General features: G+C 47.1%; 1 protein-coding gene and 1 long non-coding RNA gene across 3 annotated transcripts in view; both read right to left on the minus strand.

Moving 5' to 3' along the window:
• The window catches only part of nhsl3 (NHS like 3), a 29,901-nt gene extending 12,926 nt beyond the window's left edge, over window positions 1-16,975 (minus strand). Inside the window, exon 1 of one of the 2 annotated variants that reach the window (XM_087786099.1) lies at window positions 16,750-16,975. In XM_087786099.1, the coding sequence (XP_087642225.1) occupies window positions 16,750-16,898 (149 nt within the window). In that variant the 5' untranslated portion in view covers window positions 16,899-16,975. The remainder of the gene's footprint in view (window positions 1-16,749) is intronic. The other variant, XM_087786100.1, reaches the window with a different exon arrangement.
• Window positions 16,976-19,296: 2,321 nt separating this feature from the next.
• On the minus strand, window positions 19,297-21,764 carry LOC148082954 (uncharacterized). The gene is made up of 4 exons (XR_015710713.1): window positions 21,684-21,764; window positions 19,589-19,699; window positions 19,477-19,524; window positions 19,297-19,395 (listed from the first exon to the last, which is right to left on the minus strand). It is a non-coding gene; the product is annotated as an uncharacterized LOC148082954 (long non-coding RNA).
• Between the last annotated feature and the right edge of the window lie 1,606 nt (window positions 21,765-23,370).

Here is a 23,370-nt window from a genome sequence, read left to right on the forward strand (position 1 = left end):
CCAGAGCAACAATGATCTGAAGGTTTTATCAAAGCTTCATGACACCAGAGCAACAATGATCTGAAGGTTTTATCAAAGCTTCATGACACCAGAGCAACAATGACCTGAAGGTTCTATCAAAGCTTCATGACACCAGAGCAACAATGATCTGAAGGTTTTATCAAAGCTTCATGACACCAGAGCAACAATGATCTGAAGGTTCTATCAAAGCTTCATGACACCAGAGCAACAATGATCTGAAGGTTCTATCAAAGCTTCATGACACCAGAGCAACAATGATCTGAAGGTTCTATCAAAGCTTCATGACACCAGAACAACATTGATCGGAAGGTTCCATCAAAGCTTCATGACACCAGAGCAACAATGATCTGAAGGTTCCATCAAAGCTTCATGACACCAGAGCAACAATGATCTGAAGGTTCTATCAAAGCTTCATGACACCAGAGCAACAATGATCTGAAGGTTTTATCAAAGCTTCATGACACCAGAACCACACACTGAAGGTTCTATCTTAGCTTCATGACACCAGAGCAACAATGATCTGAAGGTTCTATCAAAGCTTCATGACACCAGAACCACACACTGAAGGTTCTATCAAAGCTTCATGACACCAGAACCACACACTGAAGGTTATATTAAAGCTTCATGACACCAGAGCAACAATGATGTGAAGGTTCTATCAAAGCTTCATGACACCAGAGCAACAATGATCTGAAGGTTTTATCAAAGCTTCATGACACCAGAACCACACACTGAAGGTTCTATCTTAGCTTCATGACACCAGAGCAACAATGATCTGAAGGTTCTATCAAAGCTTCATGACACCAGAACCACACACTGAAGGTTCTATCAAAGCTTCATGACACCAGAACCACACACTGAAGGTTATATTAAAGCTTCATGACACCAGAGCAACAATGATGTGAAGGTTCTATCAAAGCTTTATGACACCAGAGCAACAATGATCTGAAGCTTCTATCAAAGCTTCATGACACCAGAGCAACAATGATCTGAAGGTTCTATCAAAGCTTCATGACACCAGAGCAACAATGATCTGAAGGTTCTATCAAAGCTTCATGACACCAGAGCAACAATGACCTGAAGGTTCTATCAAAGCTTCATGACACCAGAACCACACACTGAAGGTTCTATCAAAGCTTCATGACACCAGAGCAACAATGATCTGAAGGTTCTATCAAAGCTTCATGACACCAGAGCAACAATGACCTGAAGGTTCTATCAAAGCTTCATGACACCAGAGCAACAATGACCTGAAGGTTCTATCAAAGCTTCATGACACCAGAGCAACAATGACCTGAAGGTTCTATCAAAGCTTCATGACACCAGAGCAACAATGACCTGAAGGTTCTATCAAAGCTTCATGACACCAGAACCACACACTGAAGGTTCTATCAAAGCTTCATGATACCAGAGCAACAATGACCTGAAGGTTCTATCAAAGCTTCATGACACCAGAACCACACACTGAAGGTTCTATCAAAGCTTCATGACACCAGAGCAACAATGACCTGAAGGTTCTATCAAAGCTTCATGACACCAGAACCACACACTGAAGGTTCTATCAAAGCTTCATGACACCAGAACCACACACTGAAGTTTCTATCAAAGCTTCATGACACCAGAGCAACAATGATCTGAAGGTTCTATCAAAGCTTCATGACACCAGAGCAACAATGATCTGAAGGTTCTATCAAAGCTTCATGACACCAGAGCAACAATGATCTGAAGGTTCTATCAAAGCTTCATGACACCAGAACCACACACTGAAGATTCTATCTTAGCTTCATGACACCAGAGCAACAATGATCTGAAGGTTCTATCAAAGCTTCATGACACCAGAACCACACACTGAAGGTTCTATCAAAGCTTCATGACACCAGAACCACACACTGAAGGTTCTATCTTAGCTTCATGACACCAGAGCAACAATGATCTGAAGGTTCCATCAAAGCTTCATGACACCAGAGCAACAATGATCTGAAGGTTCCATCAAAGCTTCATGACACCAGAGCAACAATGATCTGAAGGTTCTATCAAAGCTTCATGACACCAGAGCAACAATGATCTGAAGGTTTTATCAAAGCTTCATGACACCAGAACCACACACTGAAGGTTCCATCAAAGCTTCATCACACCAGAGCAACAATGATCTGAAGGTTCTATCAAAGCTTCATGACACCAGAGCAACAATGATGTGAAGGTTCTATCAAAGCTTCATGACACCAGAGCAACAATGATGTGAAGGTTCTATCAAAGCATCATGACACCAGAGCAACAATGATCTGAAGGTTCTATCAAAGCTTCATGAAACCAGAAAAACAATGATCTGAAGGTTCTATCAAAGCTTCATGACACCTCAGCAACAATGATCTGAAGGTTCTATCAAAGCTTCATGACACCAGAGCAACAATGATCTGAAGGTTCTATCAAAGCTTCATGACACCAGAGCAACAATGATCTGAAGGTTTTATCAAAGCTTCATGACACCAGAGCAACAATGATCTGAAGGTTTTATCAAAGCTTCATGACACCAGAGCAACAATGATCTGAAGGTTCTATCAAAGCTTCATGACACCAGAGCAACAATGATCTGAAGGTTCTATCAAAGCTTCATGACACCAGAGCAACAATGATGTGAAGGTTCTATCAAAGCATCATGACACCAGAACCACACACTGAAGGTTCTATCTTAGCTTCATCACACCAGAGCAACAATGATCTGAAGGTTCTATCAAAGCTTCATGACACCAGAGCAACAATGATGTGAAGGTTCTATCAAAGCTTCATGACACCAGAGCAACAATGATGTGAAGGTTCTATCAAAGCATCATGACACCAGAGCAACAATGATCTGAAGGTTCTATCAAAGCTTCATGAAACCAGAAAAACAATGATCTGAAGGTTCTATCAAAGCTTCATGACACCTCAGCAACAATGATCTGAAGGTTCTATCAAAGCTTCATGACACCAGAGCAACAATGATCTGAAGGTTCTATCAAAGCTTCATGACACCAGAGCAACAATGATCTGAAGGTTTTATCAAAGCTTCATGACACCAGAGCAACAATGATCTGAAGGTTTTATCAAAGCTTCATGACACCAGAGCAACAATGACCTGAAGGTTCTATCAAAGCTTCATGACACCAGAGCAACAATGATCTGAAGGTTCTATCAAAGCTTCATGACACCAGAAAAACAATGATCTGAAGGTTCTATCAAAGCTTCATGACACCAGAGCAACAATGACCTGAAGGTTCTATCAAAGCTTCATGACACCAGAGCAACAATGATCTGAAGGTTCTATCAAAGCTTCATGACACCAGAAAAACAATGATCTGAAGGTTCTATCAAAGCTTCATGACACCAGAGCAACAATGATCTGAAGGTTCTATCAAAGCTTCATGACACCAGAAAAACAATGATCTGAAGGTTCTATCAAAGCTTCATGACACCAGAGCAACAATGATCTGAAGGTTCTATCAAAGCTTCATGACACCAGAGCAACAATGATCTGAAGGTTCTATCAAAGCTTCATGACACCAGAGCAACAATGATCTGAAGGTTTTATCAAAGCTTCATGACACCAGAGCAACAATGATCTGAAGGTTTTATCAAAGCTTCATGACACCAGAGCAACAATGATCTGAAGGTTTTATCAAAGCTTCATGACACCAGAGCAACAATGACCTGAAGGTTCTATCAAAGCTTCATGACACCAGAGCAACAATGATCTGAAGGTTTTATCAAAGCTTCATGACACCAGAGCAACAATGATCTGAAGGTTCTATCAAAGCTTCATGACACCAGAGCAACAATGATCTGAAGGTTTTTGTTGTGGTCACAGCAGCCTGCTGTGTTCCCCTCCCCCTGGTCCTCATCAACAATCACACTCACCTGTTCCTGATCCCCAATCAACCCCCTTCATCTACCCTTGGATTCCCCGCGGTCGGCGCCAGATCGTACTCTACTCTACCGTGTAACTCGGATCCCTCACTCCAGCTCGCCGATCTCGCTCTCCCTCCGGCTTCCCCTTCAACTACCTGCTTCCCCTTCGTTCAATAAACCCCTTTTGTACTCTCTGGAACTTCGCCTCTGTCTGCTCTTGGGTTCAGCATCGCAGAACATAACAGAACGATCTGGCCAAGATGGACCCAGCGGACATGGCAAAAGTCCACGGAGCTCTCGCCACTCAAGGCACTCAGATTGCCGAGCACAGCCAAGCCCTCCGGGACGCTATGGAAGCCTTCAAAAACATCGCCACCCGAGTCACTCTGATGGCCGCACAACTGGATGCATTGGTTCCCCACACACCGGAACCCCGACTGCTTACGACTCCTCCGCCTGCCCCCACTTCCCCAGCACACCTGCCACGAGCCCGAGAACCTCTCATTCCTGCGCCCGAACGCTACGCCGGGGACATGGGTACGTGCAGGGCCTTTTTGATTCAGTGTTCCCTAGTCTTCAGTCAACAACCCCTCACCTACCCCACTGAGAAGGCTAAGATAGCTTACATTATGGGGTCACTTAAGGGGAATGCCTTAGCGTGGGCCTCAGCAGTATGGGACAGTGATTCTCCAGTCAGGGATAATTTTGATCTTTTTGTTGCGGAAATGAGGAAGGTTTTTGATCACCCCGTGGAGGGAGGGGACACCGCCAAACGCCTTATTTCCTTACGCCAGGGCTCTCGCAGTGTAGCTGAGTTCTCCGTAGAGTTTAGGACTTATGCAGCAAGATCGGGCTGGAATGATAAGTCTCTACGTGGGATTTTTCTTTCTGGTCTCAGTGAGTCCATCAAGGATGAGCTGGCTACTAGGGAGGAGGCTGAGACTCTGGACGAAATTATCTCCGTTTCTATCCGGCTGGATAACCGCCTACGTGAGCGGCGTAGGGAGAGGACAGGGAGTTCCATATCCCCAGCACTCTCTACTATCCATTCCTCACACTTCCCGAGGGCTACCCCCTCTGCCCCCGTGAGATGTGCTGTGCCCGAAGAGGAACCCATGCAGCTGGGGCGCACTCGTCTCACCGAAGCTGAGCGGTCCCGTCGTTTAAAGAATGGGGTGTGTTTGTACTGTGCACAACCCGGACGTCTCATCTCCACCTGTTCGTCACTGCCAAAAGACAAGGCCCAGCAGTGAGACTCGGGGCCCTGCTGAGCCACCCTCCTTCCGTCCCCGTTCCTCTCGGTTAACGCTCTCTCCTGGATGCCACTCTTCTGTTCCTCGGACGTCCCTTGCCAGTACCCGCCCTGGTGGACTCAGGAGCGGACGAAAACTTCATTGACGCCAAGTTCGCTTCTCAGGTTGGCATCACTTTCGAAAAATTACCCTCGCCCCTTAACGCTAACGCCTTAGATGGCCGCCACCTGGCCCTTATTACTCATCGTACCAAGCCCCTGGAATTAATTGTTTCTGGTAATCACCATGAGAAACTTCAGTTTCACGTTATCCAGTCTCCTCGTACCCCTCTGGTCCTGGGTTACCCCTGGCTCAAGCTGCACAACCCCCATTTCGACTGGTCGTCTGGCAAGGTGGTGAGTTGGAGCACCTTCTGTCATTCCACATGTCTTCAATCTGCACTACCTCCAGCAGAGGGAGTTGTTCCCTCGCCCCAAGTACCCCCCGACCTCTCCTTGGTTCCCCCAGCCTATCATGACCTAGGAGAGGTGTTTAGCAAGTGTCGTGCGCTCACCCTGCCCCCTCATCGCCCCTATGACTGTCCCATTGATCTCCTCCCCGGCGCCCCCTTGCCCAGTAGTCGCCTGTATAACTTGTCCCGGCCAGAGAGGGAGGCAATGGAGAAGTACATCAAAGATTCTCTTTCGGCTGGCCTCATAAGACCCTCCTCCTCCCCTGTTGGTGCTGGCTTCTTTTTCGTCTCCAAAAAGGACAAGTCTCTTCGTCCTTGTATCGACTTCAGGGGACTCAACAACATTACGATCAAGAACAAGTATGCCCTGCCCCTCATCAGTTCCGCATTCGAGCCACTGCAGGGCGCTACAGTCTTCTCAAAATTGGACCTACGCAATGCCTACCACCTGGTGCGCATCCGTGAAGGGGATGAGTGGAAGACTGCTTTTAACACCCCCCTTGGCCATTTCGAATACCTGGTCATGCCCTTCGGTCTCTCTAATGCCCCTGCAGTGTTCCAGAACCTTGTAAATGACGTCCTCAGGGACTTTCTCAACCGCTCGGTTTTTGTCTATCTGGACGACATACTTATTTTTTCTCGGAACGAGGAGGAGCACTGCCAGCACGTCCGACAAGTTCTTCAGCGGCTGTTGGAGAACAAACTCTATGTTAAGGCCGAGAAGTGTGAGTTCAGTGTCACCTCGGTATCCTTCCTTGGGTTCATCGTAGCGAGTGGACAAGTGAGGACCTGCCCCGAGAAGGTCAGTGCGGTGACAGACTGGCCCATCCCCAATTCCCGCAAGAAACTGCAGCAGTTTCTGGGGTTTGCTAACTTCTACCGGAGGTTCATCCGGAACTACAGCAGGGTTGCAGCCCCTCTCACTCGTCTCACCTCTCCTGCCCTCCCATTTGCCTGGTCACCCGAGGCGGAGACTGCCTTCTCTGATCTAAAGAGACTTTTCTCGTCTGCCCCCATTCTCATCCAACCTGACCCCTCCAGGCAATTCATCGTGGAGGTCGATGCGTCTGACACAGGGGTGGGGGCAGTCCTGTCCCAGCGCTCTGCCTCTGACGAGAAGATTCACCCCTGCGCGTTTTTCTCTCGGCGGCTGACACCTGCTGAGCGCAACTATGATGTTGGTAACAGAGAGTTGTTGGCTGTGAAATTGGCGTTGGAGGAATGGCGCCACTGGCTTGAGGGGGCTGAACAACCGTTCGTGGTTTGGACGGACCACAAGAACTTGTCCTACATCCAGGCAGCGAAGCGTCTTAATTCCCGCCAAGCCCGATGGGCCCTCTTTTTTGGGCGATTTAATTTCACCCTCACTTACCGTCCGGGTTCCCGTAACGTCAAGCCTGATGCCCTCTCTCGTCAGTTCAACCCTGAGGACGCACCGGCCTCCCCTGACACGATCCTCTCCCCTTCTTGCCTCCGGATCGCTGCCGTCACCTGGGAAATTGAGTCCCTCATCCGGGAAGCCCAAGTCACAGAACCAGATCCGGGTAACGGTCCTCCTAACCGTCTCTTCGTGCCCAGTGCGGTTCGCTCCCAAGTTCTGGTGTGGGTCCACACATCACGCTTCGCCTGTCACCCTGGCGTGGTCCGCACCCTGTCCCTCCTGAAGAGGTACTTTTGGTGGCCAGCGATGGACGCCGACACTCGGGCATTCGTGCTCGCCTGCACGGTTTGTGCTCGGGCCAAGTCCTCCCATCAAGCTCCTGCTGGTCTGCTACGTCCCCTTCCCGTTCCTGGTCGGCCCTGGTCTCACATCGGCCTGGACTTTGTGACCGGTCTTCCTCCCTCTAGGGGCCACACTGTGATCCTAACGGTGGTGGACAGATTTTCTAAGGCAGTTCACTTCATTGCCCTCCCCAAGCTCCCCAGTGCCACAGAGACTGCCCAGCTGCTTGTGCAGCATGTCGTCCGCCTCCACGGGATTCCCACTGACCTCGTCTCCGACCGTGGCCCTCAATTCATCTCCCAAGTTTGGAAGGCCTTCTGCCAAGCACTTGGAGCCTCTGTCAGCCTGTCTTCAGGATTCCAACCACAGACGAATGGGCAGGCTGAGAGAGCTAACCAGGACCTGGGGACTGCACTTCGTTGTGTGGCTGCGCGCAACCCCTCTGCATGGAGCGACCATCTCTCTTGGATTGAGTATGCCCACAATTCCATGTCCTGCGCTGCCACCGGCATGTCTCCATTTGAGTGTTCCCTGGGGTACCAGCCACCCTTGTTTCCCGCCGAGGAGGAGGATATCTCTGTCCCCTCGGTTCAACACCATCTCCGCCGTTGCCGCAAGATGTGGAGGGTCGCACGCTCCGCTCTGCTGCGCTCCGCCGAGCAGAACCGGCGCATTGCCGACCGCCACCGGGCTCCCGCTCCTGCCTATCGGGTGGGACAACAGGTGTGGCTGTCCTCAAAGGATCTCCCACTAAAGACTGGCTCCAAGAAGCTAACCCCTCGTTTTGTTGGTCCCTTCCCTATTGTGTCCATCGTCAACCCCTCAGCTGTCACACTCAAGCTGCCTCCAGCCATGCGCGTTCACCCCACCTTCCATGTCTCTCGCCTTAAGCCAGTCTCCGTCAGCTCTCTCTCTCCCCCTCCCCCCCTCCCCCCTCCTCCCCGTTTGATTGACAGTCACCCAGCTTTCACAGTTCGGCGGTTGTTGGACGTTCGTCGTCGGGGCAGGGGGCATCAATACCTTGTGGATTGGGAGGGTTATGGGCCAGAGGAAAGGAGCTGGGTTTCGCGGGGTCTCATCCTCGACCCTTCCATCATCCGTGACTTCCATCAGGCTCACCCAGAGAGGCCTAGGCCGCCTAGAGTCGTCCCTTGAGGGGGGGGTACTGTTGTGGTCACAGCAGCCTGCTGTGTTCCCCTCCCCCTGGTCTGCCACTCCTCCTGTCGCCTCACCAAACACCTGGTCCTCATCAACAATCACACTCACCTGTTCCTGATCCCCAATCAACCCCCTTCATCTACCCTTGGATTCCCCGCGGTCGGCGCCAGATCGTACTCTACTCTACCGTGTAACTCGGATCCCTCACTCCAGCTCGCCGATCTCGCTCTCCCTCCGGCTTCCCCTTCAACTACCTGCTTCCCCTTCGTTCAATAAACCCCTTTTGTACTCTCTGGAACTTCGCCTCTGTCTGCTCTTGGGTTCAGCATCGCAGAAAATAACAGTTTTATCAAAGCTTCATGACACCAGAGCAACAATAATCTGAAGGTTCTATCAAAGCTTCATGACACCAGAGCAACAATGACCTGAAGGTTCTATCAAAGCTTCATGACACCAGAGCAACACTGATCTGAAGGTTCTATCAAAGCTTCATGACACCAGAGCAACAATGACCTGAAGGTTCTATCAAAGCTTCATGACACCAGAACCACACACTGAAGGTTCTATCAAAGCTTCATGACACCAGAGCAACACTGATCTGAAGGTTCTATCAAAGCTTCATGACACCAGAGCAACAATGATCTGAAGGTTCTATCAAAGCTTCATGACACCAGAGCAACAATGATCTGAAGGTTCTATCAAAGCTTCATGACACCAGAGCAACAATGATCTGAAGGTTCTATCAAAGCTTCATGACACCAGAGCAACAATGATCTGAAGGTTCTATCAAAGCTTCATGACACCAGAGCAACACTGATCTGAAAGTTCTATCAATGCTTCATGACACCAGAGCAACAATGACCTGAAGGTTCTATCAAAGCTTCATGACACCAGAACCACACACTGAAGGTTCTATCAAAGCTTCATGACACCAGAGCAACACACTGAAGGTTCTATCAAAGCTTCATGACACCAGAGCAACAATGATCTGAAGGTTCTATCAAAGCTTCATGACATCAGAGCAACTATGATCTGAAGGTTCCATCAAAGCTTCATGACACCAGAGCAACAATGATCTGAAGGTTCTATCAAAGCTTCATGACACCAGAGCAACAATGATCTGAAGGTTCTATCAAAGCTTCATGACACCAGAGCAACAATGATCTGAAGGTTCTATCAAAGCTTCATGACACCAGAGCAACAATGATCTGAAGGTTCTATCAAAGCTTCATGACACCAGAGCAACAATGATCTGAAGGTTCCATCAAAGCTTCATGACACCAGAGCAACAATGATCTGAAGGTTCTATCAAAGCTTCATGACACCAGAACCACACACTGAAGGTTCTATCTTAGCTTCATGACACCAGAGCAACAATGATCTGAAGGTTCTATCAAAGCTTCATGACACCAGAACCACACACTGAAGGTTCTATCAAAGCTTCATGACACCAGAACCACACACTGAAGGTTATATCAAAGCTTCATGACACAAGAACCACACACTGAAGGTTCTATCAAAGCTTCATGACACCAGAGCAACAATGATCTGAAGGTTCTATCAAAGCTTCATGATACCAGAGCAACAATGATCTGAAGGTTCTATCAAAGCTTCATGATACCAGAGCAACAATGATCTGAAGGTTTTATCAAAGCTTCATGATACCAGAGCAACAATGACCTGAAGGTTCTATCAAAGCTTCATGATACCAGAGCAACAATGATCTGAAGGTTTTATCAAAGCTTCATTACACCAGAGCAACAATGATCTGAAGGTTTTATCAAAGCTTCATGACACCAGAGCAACAATGATCTGAAGGTTCTATCAAAGCTTCATGACACCAGAGCAACAATGATTTGAAGGTTCTATCAAAGCTTCATGACACCAGAGCAACAATGACCTGAAGGTTCTATCAAAGCTTCATGATACCAGAGCAACAATGATCTGAAGGTTCTATCAAAGCTTCATGATACCAGAGCAACAATGATCTGAAGGTTCTATCAAAGCTTCATGATACCAGAGCAACAATGATCTGAAGGTTCTATCAAAGCTTCATGATACCAGAGCAACAATGATCTGAAGGTTCTATCAAAGCTTCATGACACCAGAGCAACAATGATCTGAAGGTTTTATCAAAGCTTCATGACACCAGAGCAACAATGACCTGAAGGTTCTATCAAAGCTTCATGACACCAGAGCAACAATGATCTGAAGGTTCTATCAAAGCTTCATGACACCAGAACCACACACTGAAGGTTCTATCAAAGCTTCATGACACCAGAGCAACAATGATCTGAAGGTTCTATCAAAGCTTCATGACACCAGAGCAACAATGATCTGAAGGTTCTATCAAAGCTTCATGACACCAGAGCAACAATGATCTGAAGGTTCTATCAAAGCTTCATGACACCAGAGCAACAATGATCTGAAGGTTCTATCAAAGCTTCATGACACCAGAGCAACAATGATCTGAAGGTTCCATCAAAGCTTCATGACACCAGAGCAACAATGATCTGAAGGTTCCATCAAAGCTTCATGACACCAGAGCAACAATAATCTGAAGGTTCTATCAAAGCTTCATGACACCAGAGCAACAATGATCTGAAGGTTCTATCAAAGCTTCATGACACCAGAACCACACACTGAAGGTTCTATCTTAGCTTCATGACACCAGAACCACACACTGAAGGTTCTATCAAAGCTTCATGACACCAGAACCACACACTGAAGGTTATATCAAAGCTTCATGACACCAGAGCAACAATGATGTGAAGGTTCTATCAAAGCTTCATGACACCAGAGCAACAATGATGTGAAGGTTCTATCAAAGCTTCATGACACCAGAGCAACAATGATCTGAAGCTTCTATCAAAGCTTCATGACACCAGAGCAACAATGATCTGAAGGTTCTATCAAAGCTTCATGACACCAGAGCAACAATGATCTGAAGGTTCTATCAAAGCTTCATGACACCAGAGCAACAATGACCTGAAGGTTCTATCAAAGCTTCATGACACCAGAACCACACACTGAAGGTTCTATCAAAGCTTCATGACACCAGAGCAACAATGATCTGAAGGTTCTATCAAAGCTTCATGACACCAGAGCAACAATGACCTGAAGGTTCTATCAAAGCTTCATGACACCAGAGCAACAATGATCTGAAGGTTCCATCAAAGCTTCATGACACCAGAGCAACAATAACCTGAAGGTTCTATCAAAGCTTCATGACACCAGAACCACACACTGAAGGTTCTATCAACGCTTCATGATACCAGAGCAACAATGACCTGAAGGTTCTATCAAAGCTTCATGACACCAGAACCACACACTGAAGGTTCTATCAAAGCTTCATGACACCAGAGCAACAATGACCTGAAGGTTCTATCAAAGCTTCATGACACCAGAACCACACACTGAAGGTTCTATCAAAGCTTCATGACACCAGAACCACACACTGAAGGTTCTATCAAAGCTTCATGACACCAGAGCAACAATGACCTGAAGGTTCTATCAAAGCTTCATGACACCAGAGCAACAATGATCTGAAGGTTCTATCAAAGCTTCATGACACCAGAGCAACAATTACCTGTAAGCTTCTATCAAAGCTTCATGACACCAGAACAACAAGGACCTGAAGGTTCTATCAAAGCTTCATGACACCAGAACCACACACTGAAGGTTCTATCAAAGCTTCATGATACCAGAGCAACAATGACCTGAAGGTTCTATCAAAGCTTCATGACACCAGAGCAACAATGATCTGAAGGTTCTATCAAAGCTTCATGACACCAGAGCAACAAGGATCTGAAGGTTCTATCAAAGCTTCATGACACCAGAACCACACACTGAAGGTTCTATCAAAGCTTCATGACACCAGAGCAACAATGATCTGAAGGTTCTATCAAAGCTTCATGACACCAGAACCACACACTGAAGGTTCTATCAAAGCTTCATGACACCAGAGCAACAATGACCTGAAGGTTCTATCAAAGCTTCATGACACCAGAACCACACACTGAAGGTTCTATCAAAGCTTCATGACACCAGAGCAACAATGACCTGAAGGTTCTATCAAAGCTTCATGACACCAGAACCACACACTGAAGGTTCCATCAAAGCTTCATGACACCAGAGCAACAATGATCTCAAGTTTCTATCAAAACTTCATGACACCAGAGCAACAATGATCTGAAGGTTCTATCAAAGCTTCATGACACCAGAGCAACAATGATCTGAAGGTTTTATCAAAGCTTCATGACACCAGAGCAACAATGATCTGAAGGTTTTATCAAAGCTTCATGACACCAGAGCAACAATGATCTGAAGGTTCTATCAAAGCTTCATGACACCAGAGCAACAAGGACCTGAAGGTTCTATCAAAGCTTCATGACACCAGAGCAACAATGATCTGAAGGTTCTATCAAAGCTTCATGACACCAGAGCAACAATGATCTGAAGGTTCTATCAAAGCTTCATGACACCAGAGCAACAATGATCTGAAGGTTCTATCAAAGCTTCATGACACCAGAGCAACAATGATCTGAAGGTTTTATCAAAGCTTCATGACACCAGAGCAACAATGATCTGAAGGTTTTATCAAAGCTTCATGACACCAGAGCAACAATGATCTGAAGGTTCTATCAAAGCTTCATGACACCAGAGCAACAAGGACCTGAAGGTTCTATCAAAGCTTCATGACACCAGAACAACAATGATCTGAAGGTTCTATCAAAGCTTCATGACACCAGAGCAACAATGATCTGAAGGTTCTATCAAAGCTTCATGACACCAGAGCAACAATGATCTGAAGGTTCTATCAAAGCTTCATGACACCCGAACCACACACTGAAGGTTCTATCAAAGCTTCATGACACCAGAGCAACAATGATCTGAAGGTTCTATCAAAGCTTCATGACACCAGAGCAACAATGATCTGAAGGTTCTATCAAAGCTTCATGACACCAGAACCACACACTGAAGGTTCTATCAAAGCTTCATGACACCAGAGCAACAATGACCTGTAAGGTTCTATCAAAGCTTCATGACACCAGAGCAACAATGATCTGAAGGTTCTATCAAAGCTTCATGACACCAGAACCACACACTGAAGGTTCCATCAAAGCTTCATGACACCAGAGCAACAATGATCTGAAGTTTCTATCAAAGCTTCATGACACCAGAGCAACAATGACCTGAAGGTTCTATCAAAGCTTTATGACACCAGAGCAACAATGAGGAGTTGAGTTTGTTGGCGTCACGCAGCCGATCCTGGGCAGAGTCCAGCATCTCAGACAGTTCCTGGGCAGAGTCCAGCATCTCAGACAGTTCCTGGGCAGAGTCCAGCATCTCAGACAGTTCCTGGGCAGAGTCCAGCATCTCAGACAGTTCCTGGGCAGAGTCCAGCATCTCAGACAGTTCCTGAGCAGAGTCCAGCATCTCAGACAGTTCCTGGGCAGAGTCCAGCATCTCAGACAGTTCCTGTGGCAGAGTCCAGCATCTCAGACAGTTCCTGGGCAGAGTCCAGCATCTCAGACAGTTCCTGGGCAGAGTCCAGCATCTCAGACAGTTCCTGGGCAGAGTCCAGCATCTCAGACAGTTCCTGGGCAGAGTCCAGCATCTCAGACAGTTCCTGTGGCAGAGTCCAGCATCTCAGACAGTTCCTGGGCAGAGTCCAGCATCTCAGACAGTTCCTGGGCAGAGTCCAGCATCTCAGACAGTTCCTGGGCAGAGTCCAGCATCCCAGACAGTTCCTGGGCAGAGTCCAGCATCTCAGACAGTTCCTGAGCAGAGTCCAGCATCTCAGACAGTTCCTGAGCAGAGTCCAGCATCTCAGACAGTTCCTGTGGCAGAGTCCAGCATCTCAGACAGTTCCTGGGCAGAGTCCAGCATCTCAGACAGTTCCTGTGGCAGAGTCCAGCATCTCAGACAGTTCCTGTGGCAGAGTCCAGCATCTCAGACAGTTCCTGTGGCAGAGTCCAGCATCTCAGACAGTTCCTGGGCAGAGTCCAGCATCTCAGACAGTTCCTGGGCAGAGTCCAGCATCTCAGACAGTTCCTGGGCAGAGTCCAGCATCTCAGACAGTTCCTGGGCAGAGTCCAGCATCTCAGACAGTTCCTGTGGCAGAGTCCAGCATCTCAGACAGTTCCTGAGCAGAGTCCAGCATCTCAGACAGTTCCTGGGCAGAGTCCAGCATCTCAGACAGTTCCTGGGCAGAGTCCAGCATCTCAGACAGTTCCTGAGCAGAGTCCAGCATCTCAGACAGTTCCTGGGCAGAGTCCAGCATCTCAGACAGTTCCTGTGGCAGAGTCCAGCATCTCAGACAGTTCCTGGGCAGAGTCCAGCATCTCAGACAGTTCCTGGGCAGAGTCCAGCATCTCAGACAGTTCCTGGGCAGAGTCCAGCATCTCAGACAGTTCCTGGGCAGAGTCCAGCATCTCAGACAGTTCCTGTGGCAGAGTCCAGCATCTCAGACAGTTCCTGGGCAGAGTCCAGCATCTCAGACAGTTCCTGGGCAGAGTCCAGCATCTCAGACAGTTCCTGGGCAGAGTCCAGCATCCCAGACAGTTCCTGGGCAGAGTCCAGCATCTCAGACAGTTCCTGAGCAGAGTCCAGCATCTCAGACAGTTCCTGAGCAGAGTCCAGCATCTCAGACAGTTCCTGTGGCAGAGTCCAGCATCTCAGACAGTTCCTGGGCAGAGTCCAGCATCTCAGACAGTTCCTGTGGCAGAGTCCAGCATCTCAGACAGTTCCTGTGGCAGAGTCCAGCATCTCAGACAGTTCCTGTGGCAGAGTCCAGCATCTCAGACAGTTCCTGGGCAGAGTCCAGCATCTCAGACAGTTCCTGGGCAGAGTCCAGCATCTCAGACAGTTCCTGGGCAGAGTCCAGCATCTCAGACAGTTCCTGGGCAGAGTCCAGCATCTCAGACAGTTCCTGTGGCAGAGTCCAGCATCTCAGACAGTTCCTGAGCAGAGTCCAGCATCTCAGACAGTTCCTGTGGCAGAGTCCAGCATCTCAGACAGTTCCTGGGCAGAGTCCAGCATCTCAGACAGTTCCTGGGCAGAGTCCAGCATCTCAGACAGTTCTTGGGCAGAGTCCAGCATCTCAGACAGTTCCTGTGGCAGAGTCCAGCATCTCAGACAGTTCCTGGGCAGAGTCCAGCATCTCAGACAGTTCCTGGGCAGAGTCCAGCATCTCAGACAGTTCCTGTGGCAGAGTCCAGCATCTCAGACAGTTCCTGGGCAGAGTCCAGCATCTCAGACAGTTCCTGGGCAGAGTCCAGCATCTCAGACAGTTCCTGAGCAGAGTCCAGCATCTCAGACAGTTCCTGTGGCAGAGTCCAGCATCTCAGACAGTTCCTGGGCAGAGTCCAGCATCTCAGACAGTTCCTGGGCAGAGTCCAGCATCTCAGACAGTTCCTGTGGCAGAGTCCAGCATCTCAGACAGTTCCTGGGCAGAGTCCAGCATCTCAGACAGTTCCTGTGGCAGAGTCCAGCATCTCAGACAGTTCCTGTGGCAGAGTCCAGCATCTCAGACAGTTCCTGGGCAGAGTCCAGCATCTCAGACAGTTCCTGGGCAGAGTCCAGCATCTCAGACAGTTCCTGTGGCAGAGTCCAGCATCTCAGACAGTTCCTGTGGCAGAGTCCAGCATCTCAGACAGTTCCTGTGGCAGAGTCCAGCATCTCAGACAGTTCCTGGGCAGAGTCCAGCATCTCAGACAGTTCCTGGGCAGAGTCCAGCATCTCAGACAGTTCCTGGGCAGAGTCCAGCATCTCAGACAGTTCCTGGGCAGAGTCCAGCATCTCAGACAGTTCCTGGGCAGAGTCCAGCATCTCAGACAGTTCCTGGGCAGAGTCCAGCATCTCAGACAGTTCCTGGGCAGAGTCCAGCATCTCAGACCGTTCCTGTGGCAGAGTCCAGCATCTCAGACAGTTCCTGTGGCAGAGTCCAGCATCTCAGACAGTTCCTGGGCAGAGTCCAGCATCTCAGACAGTTCCTGTGGCAGAGTCCAGCATCTCAGACAGTTCCTGTGGCAGAGTCCAGCATCTCAGACAGTTCCTGTGGCAGAGTCCAGCATCTCAGACAGTTCCTGTGGCAGAGTCCAGCATCTCAGACAGTTCCTGGGCAGCGGTGGATTCAGTTGGTGGCACGTTGCACAGCAGCACCAATGATCCTGGGAGAGCTCATGTGCTTGTGTGAACATCTGCAGGATCTGGAATGGTTTACTTCTCATACTGTATGTGTTGCTGAGACTTACGGCCTCTGTGATCTCAGTGTCTTCGTCCAAAGAGTCGTCGTCCTCAAAGATGGTGACCTCGTGCACCTGTGGAGGGAGATCCCAGGTGTGAGCACATTTATTGATCGACCTCGTACACCTGTGGAGGGAGATCCCAGGTGTGAGCACATTTATTGATCGACCTCGTGCACCTGTGGAGGGAGATCCCAGGTGTGAGCACATTTATTGATCGACCTCGTACACCTGTGGAGGGAGATCCCAGGTGTGAGCACATTTATCGATCGACCTCGTGCACCTGTGGAGGGAGATCCCAGGTGTGAGCACATTTATCGATCGACCTCGTGCACCTGTGGAGGGAGATCCCAGGTGTGAGCACATTTATTGATCGACCTCGTGCACCTGTGGAGGGAGATCCCAGGTGTGAGCACATTTATCGATCGACCTCGTGCACCTGTGGAGGGAGATCCCAGGTGTGAGCACATTTATTGATCGACCTCGTGCACCTGTGGAGGGAGATCCCAGGTGTGAGCACATTTATCGATCGACCTCGTGCACCTGTGGAGGGAGATCCCAGGTGTGAGCACATTTATTGATCGACCTCGTGCACCTGTGGAGGGAGATCCCAGGTGTGAGCACATTTATTGATCGACCTCGTACACCTGTGGAGGGAGATCCCAGGTGTGAGCACATTTATTGATCGACCTCGTACACCTGTGGAGGGAGATCCCAGGTGTGAGCACATTTATTGATCGACCTCGTACACCTGTGGAGGGAGATCCCAGGTGTGAGCACATTTATTGATCAACCTCGTACACCTGTGGAGGGAGATCCCAGGTGTGAGCACATTTATTGATCGACCTCGTACACCTGTGGAGGGAGATCCCAGGTGTGAGCACATTTATTGATCAACCTCGTACACCTGTGGAGGGAGATCCCAGGTGTGAGCACATTTATTGATCGACCTCGTGCACCTGTGGAGGGAGATCCCAGGTGTGAGCACATTTATCGATCGACCTCGTGCACCTGTGGAGGGAGATCCCAGGTGTGAGCACATTTATTGATTGACTTTTTAAGGTTACTTTAGTCCAAGATTAACCGTTGACAGCATTGAACTTTGGCGGAGCATAACATGTGCCTATCTTTGTTAAAAGTACATCTATATTTTCAAAAACACAAACAAACATAGTAACTTTAGTAAAGAAAGTAGAAATAAATAAGGTAATCATTCAAATTAAATGCATGTGACTTTATGAAAAGACATTTACCTGATCGTCCGCTGATAACGAGGCGTCGTCTTGATCGTAGTCGTCCATCGACTGCACCTCAAATTCAACACTGAAGTTATCATGGTCAGAGTCCACACCGTTGACCTCTGACCTCCCAGACTAAAAGTTAAAGTTAGGTTCAACAACGTTGTAAATGTGTTCGTGTCAGTGGCGGCTGGCCCATAGGGGGCGCTGCTTTCCCACGGATTTGGCTGTTTTTTTTAACTTTATTTATCGTTTTATCTTTTATTCATTTTAGTTTTTTAGTTTTAAATGAACATAGTTTTAATAATCAACAGTAATAATTGTGTATATTTTTAGAAGTCTTTACATTGATAAACTCTCCAGCTTCTCCACATTCAGCCAGCGTTGACCACGACACACGACCTCACCTCCGTCAGACCTCCGTCAGACCTCCGTCAGACCACCGTCAGACCTCCGTCTCAGACCTCCGTCAGACCTCCGTCAGACCTCCGTCTCAGACCTCCGTCAGACCTCCGTCAGACCTCCGTCAGACCTCCGTCAGACCTCCGTCAGACCTCCGTCTCAGACCTCCGTCAGACCTCCGTCAGACCACCGTCAGACCTCCGTCAGACCTCCGTCAGACCACCGTCAGACCTCCGTCAGACCTCCGTCAGACCTCCGTCAGACCACCGTAAGACCTCCGTCAGACCTCCGTCAGACCACCGTAAGACCTCCGTCAGACCTCCGTCAGACCACCGTCAGACCACCGTCAGACCTCCGTCAGACCACCGTCAGACCTCCGTCAGACCACCGTCAGACCTCCGTCAGACCACCGTCAGACCTCCGTCAGACCTCCGTCAGACCTCCGTCAGACCACCGTCAGACCTCCGTCAGACCACCGTCAGACCTCCGTCAGACCTCCGTCAGACCTCCGTCAGACCACCGTCAGACCTCCGTCAGACCTCCGTCAGACCTCCGTCAGACCACCGTCAGACCTCCGTCAGACCACCGTCAGACCTCCGTCAGACCTCCGTCAGACCACCGTCAGACCTCCGTCAGACCTCCGTCAGACCACCGTCAGACCTCCGTCAGACCACCGTCAGACCTCCGTCAGACCTCCGTCAGACCACCGTCAGACCACCGTCAGACCACCGTCAGACCTCCGTCAGACCACCGTCAGACCACCGTCAGACCTCCGTCAGACCTCCGTCAGACCACCGTCAGACCTCCGTCAGACCACCGTCAGACCTCCGTCAGACCTCCGTCAGACCACCGTCAGACCACCGTCAGACCACCGTCAGACCTCCGTCAGACCTCCGTCAGACCTCCGTCAGACCACCGTCAGACCTCCGTCAGACCTCCGTCAGACCTCCGTCAGACCACCGTCAGACCACCGGAGCGCTGCTGCTCAGTGAACGACTCCATCTTTGTGGCCCTTCTGAAAGTTAGAAAATAAAAGTTCTGATCAGAAAATCCATGGTGAAGAGTGAATGCTGATGGAACCACAAGAGTCACGTACCTTGGTTCCTCACAGCCACTAGATGTTTGCTGATCGTAGCAAACAGATCTAGAACAGAGCGACATGAACGTGATGATGTGTCATCAAAAAATAAAGTTTCTCTCCGTCTTACTGTGGATCTTTTACAGAAAAACTCTCCTAACAACTCGCCCAGTGCATCCTGTGCGCAGTAAACCATATGCTGCTGTTCCTGCATGATGTACCGACCCAGGTAGAACATCACCTGCAAGATCAAGACAAGAAGAAATACTTTCCAGAAATTCAATGGCACAACATTTTGAGATTAAACACAACACAAAATAAAACTCTGGAATAGACACACAGAGGTTTAAATGAATGAATGATGACTTGTATATCAAGATCACAAGTTAACAGATACTTAAATCAACCCATGTCACCTCACGCTACATAAAAACTAGTAACCCCTCGACACAAGATTATACAGCAGAAGTATTTCTTTCATTTCTAGTTCAGACTGCAGCAGATCTCAGACGTTTGCATGAAGACAAGCTTCTTCACGACCTCAAGGATCCATGTTCAGCTCAGACCTCCTTCACAGTGAGAACATCTCTGGAGGCTCCAGCAGTCGCAGTAGAGACTGGAACTGCACTTTGGGTCTGACCTGTGTAACCATGACTACTAACCAGTGTGTCGTCATCGGCTGTGTTGGTGTCGAGGTTTTGACTCGCAGACATCTTTATGGCAATATTTTAGTTTCTGCCAACAAATAAGTTAGTAATGTCAGAAGAAACATCTAATGTTTCCAAGTAAGTTCCTACAGCTGAGATAACTGTCAAATAGAATTGAGTGAGTCATCCATCATTTTACAGTCGCCACCCCAAGAAAAAAGAACAAACTAACAAACTTTTATAAGCTGAACATGTGAAATTATAAGGATCCAGAAGAACTTTTGTGGTCAAATTATGTCCCTAAAATTGTTGTGATGAGCTTTTTTATCTTGTAATTCCACACATCATGAAAAATATTGTTTTCTAAAATTATAGAATGAATGTCATTTTAAGTGTTATAATGAGTGTGAAGTTAGTCAAATATTGAAAAGGTTGGACAAAACAACAACAGCTTCAACAGTCAGTTTAGACTTCAGCATACAAGTGTGTTGTGTCTCACATAAGTTACACCAATTTATGCAATAATACTGTAACATAAAACTTTATTGATCCTCAGCAGGTCTCCTTCGGGAAATTGTTTTTTTCCAGTAGCCAAAACATACAGCAATTTATTTATAAAAAATAAAAAATAAATCAAAATGAAATAAGAACAAGAGAAATAAAGAGAAAGAACACAATTACACAATCTACGTCTAAAGATAAAGAACAAGATCAAAGATACAAAGACTAACATAGAACATCCAGATACTCTCACTCCTGCCTCTGAACTCACAATTAAACTATTTAATAACACGAGGAATGAATGAGTCCCTGAGTCTATTAGTGTTGCACCTGGGAAGAAGCAAATAACTTTTATTTTATGGACTAAATGTGCTCATTTGACAAACAAAATGAGTAAAAGTAACATTTTAGACTTTAAAAAACAAGTCAAAGTAGTAGTAGTAGTAGAATGAAATGTTACAGTGAAATCAGCTGTACCATGATTGGAAAACACTTAAGGGAAGTCTTAACTAAGCGTTCTGCTACAGCATGCAAATATAGCTGCTTCCTGTCCAAACAAGGAACAAGAGTTTTCTTAAAGACAATGAACATTATGAGCCTTCAGTTAAACAATAATAATTATACGTTGAATAAAGGAAGTTACAATGATTCAAGATCTCGTCCAGCACTGATGGCAGGAACACTTGTTTCTTCCTTTCGTGCCACACAGTGAAATAATGCACATGTTTGCATTTACAATCAAAGCAAAGAAGTTTAAACTATTATAAATTCAATAAAATGAAGATCTCTGTGAAAAGGGGTAAAGAGACAAAAAAATGAAAAGTGAAAAAGTTGTGTTTGTAGTATTTGTTCAAATGGTGGACACACACACAAACATAAAACAGGTGACTTAATACACTTAACCCAGACAAACTACACACTATTTTATGACTTTTTTACAGAAAATGAACTGGACTAACGGTATTACGTCACAGGCTACGTCACTGTTCGCTGCAATTAAGCTAATGTTAGCTTTTCTAGAAACTCGTCTTTTGAGGCTGGACTCGCACTTGAGAAAAACACGGCGTGTTCTCCTACCTGAAGACTGCGGGTCGGTTCACTAGTCCAGCTGGAGAGAGAAAACCTAGTTTTACTAACTAACTAACTAACTAACCCTCCTCCTGACCCCTCTCTTCTAGACACCGCCCGCCCACAAGCACCGCCCCCCTCACTCGTTCCTGCTCACAGCACACCTGTATGTTTACACAACATAGTAGCTTTTTTTAGTTTTTTTATTTTCATTTTTTCAGAACAAAGTGGTACATACAAGAATAAAGTACAGATTGAAAAGAAAGATGAAATACAAAGTAATAGTAATAAAACAATGTAAAAAACAAAAAAACACACCCAGGGATCAACCTTGTTACTTCACAAAATACAGATATTTTTCAAAAGTTAGAAGAGAAAATCAATAAATGCATCTAAACAGACAGAATGGAAAATAAAATGACATTAAATGAAATCACTTCTAGTTGGTTTGACATATTCTGTCCATTTGGTCCACATCCTGTAGAACTTATATCTGTTTGGAGGTCAAAGGAGAACTTCTCCATCTGTAGATTCATCCATGATGTCCATCCGGTCCTCTGTCTGCTTCAACTTCGAACCACTTCCTCGTGATACATTTTTTACTCGCTGCCAACCATATGAAAAGCAATTTCTTGTCTCCATTGTTCCAGTTTTCGATGGTAAGTCACCAGGTGCATGTTTTCACCTTGACAGGGAAGATTCTCAGCAGAGATGTTGACATGGCTGTGGATCTCGGTCCAAAAAGCTTCGTTTCCACTGCGGCTGCGAAAGACATGCCAGTGATTTGAACCTCAGAGTCGCCAACATCCGTGAACATGTGTTTTTTGAACAGGTGTGATAATAATATTCACCAACAGAAACTCCCGCCATGTGTTGAGAACCATTGATGACACATTTTTTCCCAGCTCTCATTACTGATCGATTTATATCTCCATCCTTTCCCATCGCTGCCTTATATTCCCTGTTCTCTTGTTTAGATCCTCCAATTCCTTTGTACAATTTAGATACTATTTTATTGCTATTATTTGCCTCCAATAATGAAAATCTCTAGTAATCCTTTTTCACGTCATCAATCGGCTTTTTCAAATTTTGATTAAAATAATTTCTGACTTGTAAGTATCTGTAAAAATCCTCTTTTTCTAAACCGTGTTTTCTGAAGGTTTTCAAAACTCTGAAAATTCCCTTTGTGAATAAATGATTGATAGTCAGTTATACCTTTTAAGACCCAAGTCTTAAATCTGCCGTCCCTTCTATCGGGCACAAAACCGGAGTCAAAAGCACCTCAAGATCCTCGGGGAACCTCTAGGTGGCGTGATTTGACCAATTCCTGCCAAGATTTTAGAAAAATGCTTGTAAAAGTATCATCTTCAACCTTCACTTCATCCTGCAGCTTCTTGTCTGCCATGAGAGCAAAGGAACCCCATTCACGCTAGAACCTTCCAAGACAGATTAGGGGCCTCAGCTGGGCTGCATGGTAATACTGTTGAAGGCAGGACAGGCCCAGACCTTCTCTTTACTTAATTGCAGTGTTTTAAACCTGACCCTGGGTTTGTTCCTTTAATTAATTAATCTGTCCCATTCTATAAATTGTTTTGGTGGAATTTTGAGCGGGAGACATTGAAAAAGATAATATTCGTGGCAGAATATTCATTCTGATGGAGTCTATCCTTGAGTGAAGATTAAAGTACGGTATAGT

The sequence above is a fragment of the Callionymus lyra genome, chromosome 3, assembly GCF_982586985.1.
Source record: "Callionymus lyra chromosome 3, fCalLyr1.hap1.1, whole genome shotgun sequence".
Classification (NCBI taxonomy): Eukaryota; Metazoa; Chordata; class Actinopteri; order Syngnathiformes; family Callionymidae; genus Callionymus; species Callionymus lyra.